General features: G+C 38.6%; 1 protein-coding gene across 6 annotated transcripts in view; it reads left to right on the forward strand.

Moving 5' to 3' along the window:
• The window catches only part of Ubr3 (ubiquitin protein ligase E3 component n-recognin 3), a 146,857-nt gene extending 132,487 nt beyond the window's left edge, over positions 1 to 14,370 (forward strand). For 4 of the 6 annotated variants that reach the window (XM_028881970.2, XM_028881969.2, XM_028881971.2 and 1 more), the window contains 7 exons: positions 1,067 to 1,191; positions 4,987 to 5,094; positions 5,198 to 5,323; positions 10,080 to 10,259; positions 12,294 to 12,503; positions 12,960 to 13,099; positions 13,385 to 14,370. In XM_028881970.2, coding sequence (XP_028737803.1) covers positions 1,067 to 1,191; positions 4,987 to 5,094; positions 5,198 to 5,323; positions 10,080 to 10,259; positions 12,294 to 12,503; positions 12,960 to 13,099; positions 13,385 to 13,502 — 1,007 coding nt within the window. In that variant the 3' untranslated portion in view covers positions 13,503 to 14,370. The remainder of the gene's footprint in view (positions 1 to 1,066; positions 1,192 to 4,986; positions 5,095 to 5,197; positions 5,324 to 10,079; positions 10,260 to 12,293; positions 12,504 to 12,959; positions 13,100 to 13,384) is intronic. The other 2 variants (XM_028881972.2, XM_028881973.2) reach the window with 1 other exon arrangement.
• The last annotated feature ends 238 nt before the right edge of the window (positions 14,371 to 14,608 follow it).

Consider the following 14,608-nt stretch of genomic DNA (forward strand, 5'->3'; position numbering starts at 1 on the left):
CGTTGAAATAAGACTTTTCTATAACAAAAGGCTAAAATACTGTTTATAGTAAGTGTTACTTCTCTTGGTGGCTTACTTTTTAATTTTAAAAAAAGTTTACTATGAGAAGAAATTGTACTTAAGTAGTGTCTGAATGGCTTCCCGGTTAAGATCTCTTTATTGGCTGCTGAGTGTCTCCCTAAATTTGGCTACACTGGCTGGTTATTGAACTCTGATCTCCCTCTACAACCCAGTGTTGGTGGACAGATGTGCCTGGCTTAGAATGGATGTAGAGGATGTAACTCAGGACCTCATGTTTGTGTACCAAGAACCTTACTGACTGATCTGCTGCCCCAGGTCCATCTTTTTTCTTTTTCTTAAGGCAAGGTCATTAATTGCTCAGGCTGACCTTGGGCTCACTCGACAGGCAGGGCAGGCCTGGAACTTGCAATCCTTTTGTCTCAAACTCTCGAGTAGCTGGGATCACAGCTCTGCTCTACCAGGCCCAGAGGAGAGCACCTTCTAGAAGACACTGCTTCTCAGTGATACAGCCTGTAGAGATGTATTTCGTAATTTCATAGTAGAGGTGCTTTCTTAATTTTGGGATTTGTTGGGAAGTGTGATGGGTGATTTGGGCTGCCAATTTGATTGAATTTTAAGAACTGCCTAGCAGACATAGTGAGAGCCTGTCTGTAGGAGATTAGGGAGTTACAATTTGGCTGCGTCTGTGCAGGTGTTTCTTGGGAGGAGAAAGCAGTCCTGAGTGTGGGTGGTAGTATCCCACAGGCTGGGTGCCAATGGGAAAAGAGAAGCCGGGGAAAGCTGCTGAGAGTCCAACAGTGTGCTCTCCTGTCATCCTGACTTAGGCTACAGTAGATCTTTCGTCCTTTAAGGTATTTATATCAGGAATTTTGGTCACAGCAACAATAAAAACAATAGAAGAAATACAGCACATTATAATTTCATTTTATTAACCACACAAAGGCTGAAAAATTAGACATGCAGGGAAAGGTATATACATGTGAAATTTTCTTGGGTTCAAAATGTCTGCATTGCAAACCAACAGTGTGTTGCCTTCCTGTTGCAGAGCACTTCACCTGCATTGTGAAGGTCCTCTTCACCCTGCTGTACACACAAGCGCTGGCAGCACTTTCAGTCAAGGGCAGTGAGGAAGATCGGTCGGCCTGGAAACACGCTGGAGCTCTTAGAAAGGTTGTCTTCCCTGAATTCCATTTCACTTAGTAGTTGGGGATGCAAGATCATGAGAGTATATATTTCGTGTGTGTGTGTGTGTGTGTGTGTGTGTGTGTGTGTGTGTGTGTGTGTGTATTTTTTTGTTTTGCTTTTGTGGTGCTGGGGGTTTCAGGCCTCCTGAATGCTCTACCACTCAGCTAGCTGCAGCCTAGTCCAAGAGTGATTGTTTGAGAGACAAAAATCAATTAAAAATTGTTTTATGTAGAAATGGAACACCTATGGGGCAAAAAAGAAAGAAAAAAAAAAGAAAATGTTTGATTGCATGTCTTAAAGGGTTACTATTGCTATGATAAAATGTAATGACCAAAAGCAACTTGGAGAAGAAGTATTGATTTGGTGTATGTGTCCCGAGTCACAGTCCACTGAAGGGAGCCAATGGGAACAGGAGGCAGGAGCTGGTGGGGAGGCCGTGAAGGGTGCTGCGTGCTGGCTTGCTCCTCATGGCGTTGCTAAGCCTGCTTTGTTATGTTTTATTTTTCTTAGAACCCAGGACCAGGACAGGGCTGTCTCCACCCACAATTGACTGGACCCTCCCTATCAATCACTAATCAAGAACATGCATTACAGGCTTGCCTGCCTGCAGCCTGATCTTATGGAGGCATTTTCTCAGTTGAGGTTCCTTCCTCTCAGATGACTTTATCTTGTGTCAAGCTGACAAAAATCTAGCGAGGACACTGTACTGTTGGGCTTTCTGTGTCTCTAAATTTGGCCTCCATCAACTTAAATTTAACAGTTTTATCTTGATTTTGTAGTAAGCCTTAAACCTAGAGAAGTTATTTTAAAAATGTGCCAGTTTAAATTGTATCTTGTTTCAAAAGAGCTACATCCACTTATAAGTGCATGAAATATATTGAATGTGACTTTCACTTTTCTACTAGTTCACTCCCAAATCACTAATGTGCACTAAAATTTGACATCGTATACCATAAAGTGCATTGTGCTTTAATTTGGGATATTGGTCAGTTGACCATCAAACTGAAGTAGTATGTCAGACTGCCTTTGAGGACAAAGAATTGAAAACTGTCTGAGCCTCAGCTTTCTTAACATGCTGGACTGTAGGATTTATTAAAGGCACCTGCCAGTATTCCTAGCAAGGGGAAATTGGAGGCAGCAGGATTACAAGTTCAAGCCAGTATGGGCCAGCCTGGTTCATATAAGGAGCCTGGGCCAGCCTGGAGTGCTCTCAAAACAAACAAGAAAAAGAATCTTTATAGCAGAATTCCTTAATGTAGACCTTTGAATAATTTTTGTTGTTTGTTGAAAATATCCTCCATAGGTTATCTAATCTCAAGTGGTCAGCCCTAAATACATGTACATACGCACAATACTAAGTGAACCCAGAAATTAAAGAAGAGGTTGTGAATTTGAGAACGAGTAGGGGTACATGGAAAAAGTTAGATGAGGAAGAGGGAGAGTGAAAATTATGTAAATTAAATACAGTGTAAAATTCTCAAATTTCCAGTGCTGCTCCAGTAAGAATTGTCAGTGCAAACCAGCAAGCATTACATCATGTGAACTTTCTAGTGTGATGTAGAGCTTTCTGAGTGCGAAATACTTTAAATGCATTTGATAATGTTCTTAAAACTTACTGTCACTCAGTAACTTACTTCAGTGATCTGAATATAAAGTTATTCTTTAAAACTTTTCTTTTGTAATATTCTAGAAATACTTAATTTGAAAGGGTATATTAAATTTAGGAAGCTTTCGGGGCTGGAGAGATGGCTCAGAGGTTAAGAACACTGGTTACTCTTCCAGAGGTCCTGAGTTCAATTCCCAGCAACCACATGGTGGCTCACATCCATCTGTAATGAGATCTGGTGTCCTCTTCTGGCCTGCAGTCATATATCCTGTATACATAATAAATAAATCTTTAAAAAAAAAAAAAAGAATGACATTAAAGAAAAAAAAATTTAGGAAGCTTTCAAGCTGGCTCATATACTAGAAATCTCTTTATTAACAAATATCAGATCCATGCTCTCTCTCACAGAGAGAGGAAAAGAGAGAGAGATATAAAACTTTTGGATTAAGTGAGTTCTGCCTAAATATTTAAGAGGTAATTTGATTAAATCATATTTTAATAATATAATATTTTACTGTTTTGATATTTGGTAAGGTATTTATTTGTGTAAATTATGTGTAATATATAGTGATCATATTTGGGAAATAATTAATCATTCTGTTAATTGGGCAAGAATGAGTCAGGCCACACTGTTTTAGCAGTTGTAAAATCAGGAGTGTTTTGTAGTTTATAGTTAGGGCATAATATACATGACTAGGTATAATAGGAAGCATAAAAGAAATCTTTAAATAAAAATTTGGTTATTAAAAAAAAAAGCATGTTCGGACAAGTTCTAAGGTCCAGTGCTCCAAAATTATCAAGAAAAATTCCATTCATCAGCCAGCACCTATTGTTGGAAGTTTCTTTATGAAGAAGAATTTGTGGAAAATAGAAAGTATAGTTATGGACATTTTGGAATTCACAGTCTAGGTGAAAAGAATGCAATAACATGGATGAAACAGTGAGGGTAAAAGAACCAAGTATCACCAATAACAGATTCTGTTCTCCAGGCTGTGAATGCCATCAATATTCGGGATGGCACTGGAAGTGTAGCTCAGTGGTAGAGTGCTTGCTAGCATGCTCTGACCCCTGAATTTGATCCCTGGAGGGAAAGTTTGAATGTAGGGAGGTGGGAGATGAGAGTGGACAGTATGTATTGCATGCATGCATGGATGCAAATTAATTAATTTAAAATTTAATTAATAAAAAATAACAGAGTTCAGAACAAACTTATATTTCTTGGTGTTTATTCAGTTATTCTTTATATTTTAAAAGTATAGTTAATAAGGAAAATGACATCATAGAAAAATACTTCTTCTGATTTACACATTATTATAATTTATATATTTATATTATTCTTTAATATATAGTAAGAGATACATTTCTTTGATATAAAATTATTATTGAAAATTTTTTTGTTTGTTTTTCGAGACAGGATTTCTCTGGGTAACAACCTTGGCTGTCCTGGAACTCATTCTGTAGACCAGGCTGGCCTTGAACTCACAGAGATCTGCCTGCCTCTGCCTCCTGAGTGCTGAGATTAAAGGTGTACAGCACTATGCCTGGCTATTGAAAAGTTTAATTTATAACTTTTCCCTTTCTTATAAAAATGTAAATGGTTATTAATCTTCATTTATATGTCATTATTTAATGCAGTTATTTACATATTGTAGGATAAATATTATATCACGGTTAGATTTTCACACTAAACTTTTAAAAAAACCTCTTTAGGGAATTTGTAGACATTGTGGCCCTTCTTTTTTTATTACATATGAAAAGATTTGTACCACTGTCAGGAGGCTGTTTATATATACGTTTATTTGACTCTTCAGATTGCAGACATTTTTTATATAGTTCAGATTTGTTGTTTGTTGCTTGTGGAGGATCTCTCTAAGTCAGTGTTGCATAGTTTAGGGAACTCCTCTTCAGGAGGAACTCTCAGGAGTGGAAGTGTTTTTGGATTTTATATATATAAACATTACATTACATTCTGTCTTTTAAAGACATACTTGGGATATTTTATCCACTTACTCAAATTTGTGAATACAGTAGTTAACATGGATTTAGGAGAAATGAAATTCACACATTTGAGAAAAAAAATACAATTGTAATTTTACTACATTAAAGGGGATTATTTCCACTGAACTTTTGTTTTAGTGCCCAATATAAAGTTGATATTTTAATTTGTTTCCCAGAATACATGTGATGCAGAAAAGTCTTACGAAGTGCTGCTGAGCTTTGTTATCAGCGAACTGTCTAAAGGGAAGTTATATTGTGAAGAAGGATCCCAGGAGTGCTCAATGGTATGTCTGTGTTAGGTTAGATTTTGTTGCCACTAAGAAGGAACTTTTGAAAAGCTGCATCTATTGCAGAATGAATTCTTGCATTTTCCTCTTTTAACTTTAGGTTAGTCCTATGGCTTGGTCTCCTGAGTCCATGGAAAAATATGTCCAGGCCTTCTGTTTACCTTTCCTTAGGATCAGCAGCCTTCTTCAGCACCACCTCTTCGGGGAAGATCTACCAAGTTGCCAGGTATAATTTGGGTTAGAGGGTAGGGGGCCCTGTTACAGTAGGCTAACTTCTAAATCACACTGATGCATAGTGGAATACTGATGTCTCTTAATGTGCAGAACTGTGCTATGAGCATATGTCAGTATAGCTCAAAGACTAGATGTCCCTAATATTGCTGTTTTGTGTTTATTAGCAACCACTTATTTTTTTTCTGAAAACATTACTAATTTTGGATGGTTGAGCAGTTTTAGATCAATTTAGTATAAATTTAGGCCTAATACTTGAATAAGAATAGTGTCCGCTCTGCTGATATTTTTAATACTCTTTTAAAGGTTACATTGTTCAGAAGAGAGACTGTTAGACGCTGTGGCAAGATTTACGTTTTTATGGCAATGAAATGTTTGCTTTATAAATGCTTTATAGCCAATTGTGTTAAAAATTGGATGCCGGGGTTACTGCTGGTTTAACCTAGTTCACAGAGCTGTGGGTCAAAAGAACAGGCAAGGGAGAAAGAGGGCAGGAAACCGAAAGGTGAGTAAACCCAGAGCATGGGCACTGACTCGGTCCTGACCTGAGCCGGGCTGCCAGCTCAAGAGTGGGATGAGGAAATTACAAGTCACTCTATTTGTGGCCCTTGAAGCCTGAATTATATCAGACATAGATAACTGTTTTGTTCCTTCTGTCCTAAGAAGTTGAATATGATAGTTTGGTTTTTATCAAGTGCTCCAAGGGAAACTATGTATTTGTTACCAGTATCATCTCCTTAGAGTTAAGGAGATGTTGATCATATATAAAACATTCAACCATGAGGCATTTCCTTTGTTTCCTTCTTTCTTTCCTTCTTCTTCTTCTTCTTCTTCTTCTTCTTCTTCTTCTTCTTCTTCTTCTTCTTCTTCTTCTTCTTCTTCTTCTTCTTCTTCTTCTTCTTTTTAGATTTTTGGCTTTAAAAAAATCTCAACTTTATAGAAAGCTTCATTTTATAAACAGCATCATTTTTAAGCATGAAGATTGCCCAAGGAAAGTTAGCATCTCCCTTAGCAGTTCTCCCTGCACACTTCCAGGCTAGGAGCCGGCCCGTTTCTGTGCTCACGGCTCAGTGCTTCTGCTTCCATCTGGTTTTATGAGCGGGGCGTCCTCTCATAACTTGGAAGGTGCCTGAGGCAGAAGCTCTGGAACTGGTGTGGCACTTGTGTAGCTACCTATTCTAGAGCACCAGATGCATAGGTAGACCAAGAGAGAAAGAAACAGGCTGAATTAGGTGTATGAAAGAGTAAGAAATGAAAGCCAGTGCTCTTGACTGCTGAGCCATATCTCCAGCCCAAGAAGTAATTTTTAAAAATTACTAGAGCTAATGAATAAGTTTAACAAAGTTTCAGGATATAAGAAAAGTGTACTAAAATTCATTTTATTTCTATGCTTTAGGAATAATTAATCTAAAAATGAACTTAAGCCAGGTGTGGCAGTGCATTGCATGCCTTTATTCTTAGCTCTCGGGAGGCAGGGGGCAGGTAAATCTCTGAATTCTTGGTCAGTCTGTTCTACATAAAGAGTTCCAGGCCAGTCAGGGCTACCTAGAAAGACCCAGTCTCAAGATAGAGATAAATGAGTATAAATACAAATGAAATTAGGAAGGAATTTCATTACAACAGGGGATGTAAGCTGTCATAGAGTTAGAGTGCCAGTGGTGCTGCTGCTGCCCTTCTGAGCATGCCATGGCCATTGTTGGAGTTACAGGCTATATCTCAGAGTTTTAAAACTCTATATGATGAAGCACTTGTATCCAGCATACATCAAAAATCTTGAAACTCAGTAATAAAGTTAAAAAATCAATAGAAAACTGAGCAAAAATATTAAACATTTTGTGAAAAGATTATCTATGAATGACCAAGAAGTCGAAGGAAAGTGTTCGATGCATTACTCCTTCAAGAAGCACAAGCTAAGGCAAGGGATGGCACCAAGTTAACACCCCAAGTGATAGTCAAGTACTGCCGAGGATTGGGGTTAGCCAGGTTGTCATTCACTGCTGGTAGGGATGTAGAATGGTACATCCAGTTTGGAAAAGATGTCTTAGTTTCTCTTAAGAATTAGGCATATGCTTGCTTTGCAGCTCACCTGTTCTGTTCCTAGATGTCCACCAAAATAAATGAAGGCATATAGTTAGTTGCATGAAGACTTAAAAGCATACTTAAGACAACCTGATCCATGATAGTGAAAAAATAGTTCAGTCATCTAGTAATACACTCATGAAATTTAGTATGTCTATATAGTGGACTGAGCAATGAAAAGGAATAGCTGGTTGTCGTGACATGTACTGGTAGGATATGCCAAAAGGTAAAGGCAAGACTGTAACACGAATCTTAACAGTTCTTATTCATAAAATCAAACCTGAAGCCAGGTATTGGGGTGAATGCTGGAAGATCAGAGAAGCAGAACAAGCCACAGCCACCTCACCTCGCCAGTTCCTCAGCTGATCCTGTTTCCTCAGATTGGAAGCCTCTGAATCCTCATCCAAATGAGTCTCAGCTGAACTGCTGCTCAAAAGCCTAAAAGCTTAACCAGGCTCTAGTTCCTGGTCCTCATGCCTTATATACCTTTCTGCTTCCTGCCATCACTTCCTGGGATTAAAGGCTCTTGTTACCATGCCTAGCTGTTTCCAGTGTGGCTTTGAACTCACAGAGATCCAGACGGATCTCTGCCTCTGGAATGCTAGGATTAAAGGCATGTATGCCACCATTTTCTGGCCTCTGTGTCTATCTAGTGGCTGATCTGTTCTCTGACCCCAGATAAGTTTATTAGGGTGCACAATATTTTGGGGAACACAATATTACCACACAAGAGGATCATGCATTCTAGGCCAGCCTGAGCTAGATGTAATGGCTCACTCCTTTAACCCTAGTACTTGGGAAGCATAGGCATGCAGATCTTTGTGAGTTCAAGACAAGCTTGCTCTACATAGCGAGTTCGGGGCCAGCCAGGACTACATAGTGAGTCCCTGTCTTTATATGAAAAAATTTAAAGCCAAAGCTGTGATGGTAGAAAGCATATCAGTGGTTGCTTGGTTGCCAAGAATACAGGCTAGGATGAACTGTATAGGGACAGGAAGGACTGTTAGAAGTGATGGAACTGTTCAAGATTTATACTATAGTGGGTGCATATGAAATTCACCAAACCACACCTAGAATGAGTGTATTTCATGGCATGCAAGTTATACTTCAGTAAAGCAGATTTTTAAAAGTCATTTCTTTGTGTAGTTAAAATGGAAGCTCTATAGTTTCAGCCTGCATATCAGTATGATTTTTTTCAGCTTAGTTTCTTTGTGGTAGAGTTTGGAATGATATACTAAATACATAAAATTAGCTCAGTTATAAAAGTTCACTTTGTGCCAAGCACAGGTGGACCTAGTCATGTCGGGAGGCAAAGTTACTTTTAATGTTATTAGTAAAAACATATATGCAGGATTGAAGCATCTGCAAGGTATGGAAGGGTCGGTTTGTTTACCCAGTGAAGCTGGGTGCTTTGAAGTGTCCTTAGTTCCATCTCTGGGAAGATAAGCTTTGGGAGGAATAGGAATTGACCCAGCATATAAGAGAGAGGGGATTTGTTAGCCTCCAACACAGTCTTCAGTAAATAAAGAGGGTCTGGAGAATCTCTGTTTGTGCTTAGAAGACTAACAGACATCTTTAAAAGTAAGCTTAAGAAGGCTGGTGTTGTGCCTCAGTTGGAGAGTTCGTGCTTAGCATGCACAGAGCCTGTGTTCAGTCCCTGGCACTGGACATGGCGTTTAATCCCAGTACTTAGGAGTTAGAGGCAAGAAGACCAGAAGTTTAAGGTCTTAACTACTTAGGGAATATGAGATGAGCCTGGGATGCTCGAGACATTGTCTCAGAAAGAAAATAAAACTTTTGAAGTCAATCTGGTTTGGAGAATCGAGGCTAGCCAACGTGATGTAGTGTGAGCCTGTTTCAAAAAAGGAAGAAAAACAAGCAAACCTAAAGAATATATAAGTTATTCATTCTCATTTCTCTAATTTTATTAGTGAACAGAGCTTCAGATCTGACAGATCATTCTATGGATTAAAAAAAACACACACCATATATACAATATTCTATGGATTAAAAAAATACACCATATATACAACGCACGCGCGCACACACATTAAAAAACAACAAAAACAAAAAACAAACTTTGTTTTATGTGTATTAAGAATTCTATGATTTTTGTTGTTCTTTATCTACATTGGTAACCAGACCCCTCACAGCCCTATTCCTTCGGCTGTGACCATATGCAGAGCCTTGCAAGCACTCTACCACTCAGCTCCAGCCCAGCCCTCGGTTTTTGAGGCAGAGTCTCATTGTTTATAGTCCAAGCTGCCTTCAAACTCTCTTTCTTCAACTGTGAACTTTCCTGCTTTCTGCCTCCGAGTGTTGGATTGCAGTGTACCCACTGTACCCAGCTCAATGTATATGCTTTTCAAACCCCAAATAGCTCTTTTGTTTTCTAAAGAGCTTTTATAAAGTTGCTAACTTCTCTAAACTATTCATCAGATACGTGACACCTCTATCAAAGAAGCAGATGTCAAGATGTTTAGGAATTAAATTTTAAGGAAAAAATATTTGAAGGATCCTTGAATTAAAATATAAAGAGAAACCTTATCTCCTCTTTGATATTTCTGCTTCCTTCACTTATTTTCAGTTGAGAAAGTTTCCTACTGTCCCAAAGTTCTTGGTGAAGATGACAGTTAAAATATCTTGAGATTTTTCTGTTTCCTATTTAAAAGGAAGAAGAAGAATTTTCAGTTCTTGCCAGCTGTCTGGGACTTCTACCAACTTTTTACCAAACAGATCACCCGTTCATCAGTGCTTCATGTCTGGACTGGCCAGTTGCAGCATTTGACATCATAACTCAGTGGTGTTCTGAGATAAGGTCGTTTACGGAGAGGCATGCAGAACAAGGAAAGGTATGTAGAAAGAGTAAACCACTTGCTGTGGTGGCAATGTGCTCACAGCTTAGAGACTAATGGGAATGTTCACATTTCAGGGCGTCTGTGGTAGCAGGTTTAAACTGATAAAGTTGAAAAAATCATTGACTCATAAGTAGTAAAAAAGCAGAAATATGTCAGTTACAAAGGTGTATTAGTTGTTACTTTTAGCTTAAGCCAGTAGATTTTGATTAAAAATCATTTAAGCAACTGTCACAGTAGTGTTGAAAGATAAAAAAATTAAAGTTAATAAATTATGTTTTTAGTTGTAAAACTGTTGTCTCATGTTTAAAAGTATTTGGACTGAAAGCTAAAAGATCATGTCTAACTTCTAAGTGTGGGTTTATGCTTCCAGCTGGGTTGGTCAAAGGGGTTTGTGAAGAAGACATTGAGCAGTGACTTGAGAGTGGAGAAGGAGGCAGCAGGGGGCGCTGCTTTCGCCATGGTTTCTGTACATACAGCCTTTTTTTAAAATAAAGGAATTACTGTTACTGAGAATGGAGTGATACATGAAAATATTATTCCACAGGGCAGTTCTGTTGTCCTTTGTAGATAAAGTAAGGTGATAAGACACCAGAAATTATTTAGATGTGAAGAGACCCTAGACTCTTCTTCTGATAGTAAAAGTCGGAAAGTAACTAGTGCAAGAGTCCATGTATATGACTTTCTTAGATGCGAATGCTCAGCATCTTCTCGTTGTCATGGAGCACGTTCCTGCTTCTGTTCATGGAGGTGCTGTCTGCATATCTAGGAAGACTGCCCCACTTGGTGGTCAAGGGCCTTTATGGTTTTGCTTGTGTTTCCATTGTTATTATAACCACTCATCTGCTACCTTGCTCAGATTTGGCACAAAAGAGTTTGAGTGTGGTGCAGACTTTAAAATGCCTTTAAATTGGCCCATTGGGGCCACTTCTGTCTCAGGCAGCCCTACTATCCTTCTGTTGAATCTGCTGGTCCCTCTCTATAGTCCTAACCCCCTCCATCTCTAGTGCTGCGTCTCATCATTGCTGTGTTTATGGACAAGATTCAACCCAGGGCCTCAAGTGTGATGAGCTCTGAATCCCCAAGTGCCGCTCAACTCAGCTTCTGTTATCACATTTGTTTCTTTAATGTATCTTTGCTTGCTTTTTTGAAACAGGGTTTCTCTATGTAGACCAGGCTGTCCTGGAACTCATTGAGATCCACCTTCCTCTGCCTCCCAAGGACTGGGATTAAAGGCCTACACCACCACTGCCCAGCTCTTTAATGAATCTTAATGATACATTAAGATCTTTTTTTTCTTTGAACTTCTCAATTTCTGTAAGTGTGTTATAGAAATTAGTCACCTAATAAACATATGGAACTGAACTGTGAATGTAGTAACATCTAGAAAAAATATTACCAGTACCTTTTTACAACTGCAAATCGTAAATAAAGTTTGCCCTGCAGGAAGCTTTAACACTGAGAGTTTTTTTTCCTACATAAATAGGAAGTTTATTCAAAGAGTTATTAGCTAGCACTTACAGATACAAATAACCTTGACAGCCTAAAGTATATGAACGTTGCCTGTGCTAGGAGGAGAATTCATGTAAAGCATTAAAATAGGAATAATGACTTACAGTTCTGACTTCTGATAAAGAAAAGCTTAAGAATTGTTTATGTGTGACAGGTTAAGACCTGGTGTCAGAAAATGTTTAACTATTTTAATGAACACTTTTGCATGTTTACAGATATATTTTCATGCATGTTCAGAAATACTAATACTTTTTTTCTCTTAAAAATAACATGTTTTAGGTTACTTACTATAAAATCTTACATCTTTTACAATTGAAATCTATATGGAAATAAAGAATAATAATTGTTAAAGGACCATTTTTATTGTTTGTAAAATGGGAAAAGAAAGATTTTTAATAAATAAATCACATTCTTGAAGGCGGATTTTCCTTCCTAAAATAAAATCCTTTTAAAATTGAATGTGTAATTTTAGAATCCTATATACATGGGACTGATGACTATATTTTTTGAATGTTTTAGGCTTTGCTTATCCAAGAGTCCAGATGGAAATTACCACACCTGTTACAGTTGCCTGAGAATTACAACACCATTTTTCAGTACTACCACAGAAAAACCTGCAGTGTCTGCACCAAGGTTCCCAAAGACCCAGCTGTGTGCCTGGTGTGTGGCACGTTTGTGTGCCTGAAAGGCCTGTGCTGCAAGCAGCAGAGTTACTGTGAATGTGTGCTGGTAAGCACATGGTGGGTGGGAAGGCCAGCCTTGGGGATGATGGGGTCCAGTGAAACCGCATTTCATCTTCCTCCCGTCTGTGAGTTCAGTAGTCCGTTCAGAGGTAGAACGCAGGCTGTCTGTATTTAAGACACCAAACCTTTCCTAAGTACAATTGCAGTTCCCTTCCTCTTGCCCACTTTTCAAGGCACTGGGAAACAGCCTTCTCTGATGCCCCAAGAGTGCTAGCCTCTGAGCTAGGCGAGCTCAAGCTGCTTCCCACACAGCGCTCCTCGAGATTCTTCCTAACGTGTTAACGAGCTGTTGGGGCTGGGGTTATGGGTTTAAATAGATGAACTCTTTCTGTAAAATTAAATAGTTTTATATTATTAACTATTAATTAAGATGTTCTTGATTTTTCTATAAAGGCCATTTGACTTAAAGTGCATTGTTACATTTTTTTTTTATTTTTTAAAGCATTCTCAGAATTGTGGTGCCGGAACCGGAATTTTCCTTTTAATCAATGCATCAGTGATTATCATCATCCGAGGCCACCGCTTCTGCCTCTGGGGTTCCGTCTATTTGGATGCTCATGGAGAAGAGGACCGGGACCTTAGGTTAGCCCTGCTTGGGTGTGTCAGGTGTTGTCCTGAAGCGCCAGTGTTGAAACCAGTGTGCCATACCTGGTTTTGCAATTATAACTGTTCAAATATTACAAAGTCTGACAATCATTAATTTAAATAGTTATTTCTGGCTTTGAGATAGTTTTCCTATCCAAAATACAGACCACATAAAATAAAATCATAGCTGTCTTTGCCGAGGTGTCTTAAAGAAGAAATGTGTGTGGAGACCAGGCTGGAGTGTATGACCTTTAATGCTGGTGTCCTTTGTTTGTGTTGCAGGCGAGGCAAACCTCTCTACATCTGTGAGGAGCGCTACCGAGTGCTCGAGCAGCAGTGGGTTTCGCACACCTTTGACCACATCAATAAAAGATGGGGTCCACACTACAACGGGCTGTGACACACGCCTCAGCACCGCATATATTACCATCTTCATTGACATTGATTTATCAGTAATAAGCTTTAATTGGGGGGGTGATGTCTTTGCTGAGGGATGAAAAAGAAAACATTATGAAGCCTTTCCAAAATTAGGTGCTTGGTAACCACATTAATGGTATAATAATTTTTCTCAAGTATCTGGACAACAAATAAGTTAAATCATTCTTTAGTGGTCATTTTTTTAAGTGCACAATTAATAAAAAAGCACAACTTGTCCACAGAAATCATTCAGAAATGATTTTCCCTATAATGCCCTTATCGGCTGTTCACTGATAGAGGGGATGTGATTTATTTGAAGTTTTACTGCTCTTTCTGTGTTTTCATTTGCATCTGCTAAACATAATGCATCTTTTTCTTTGTCACCCTTGTATTGATTTGAGATTTTTGCTGTATGTAATTAGAAAAAATGTAAAACATGATTTATGTGAAATATTGTATAGTAAAAATTGGTCTAATAGTAGAACTTTAAGATTTTTTCTTATGAGGAATCTGTTAAAAGTTTAAGGCTTTGCTGAAAACTTAATTCATTCTCAGGAATTTCATAAACGCTTTCCCCGGGTAAATCATTGAAGTAGCTGTAAAATAGGTAGCTGCTGTCAGGATAGTGCAGTGCACTGGGGGGGGGCATATGTGTGGTTGGGGGTTCTTAAAATAAACATTTGTGGACTGAGGGGTCACTCAGTGGTCCACAGCTAACGTTCACAAAACCGGAGTTTCATCTTAAGCACCATACACACTCAAAAATCAATTTGCCCCTTCAATTGAATGAATTCTTAAAGTTGTTAGTGACAACTAGATTGTACAATAAAATCAAAAGGGTTAAGAATGTATACATGGCAGAGTTTTGATTCTGTGCATGCCCACCTTTTATTGCCAACCAAGCTTGTATTTCTATGATCAGATTGAAAATGCTCATTCATCCCAACAGATGAACTTTAATTTCTGGAACTTTCCTACCAACTGAAGCACTGGTCTGTACTATGCTCATGCAGTATAATCACTGCTCTTTCTGTGTGGGTTCCTAAGAGGGGAAAGGCTTAGAGAGTGCTGACCCTTGTGAATGAGTCA

Source organism: Peromyscus leucopus, chromosome 4 (genome assembly GCF_004664715.2).
Source record: "Peromyscus leucopus breed LL Stock chromosome 4, UCI_PerLeu_2.1, whole genome shotgun sequence".
Lineage (NCBI taxonomy): Eukaryota > Metazoa > Chordata > Mammalia > Rodentia > Cricetidae > Peromyscus > Peromyscus leucopus.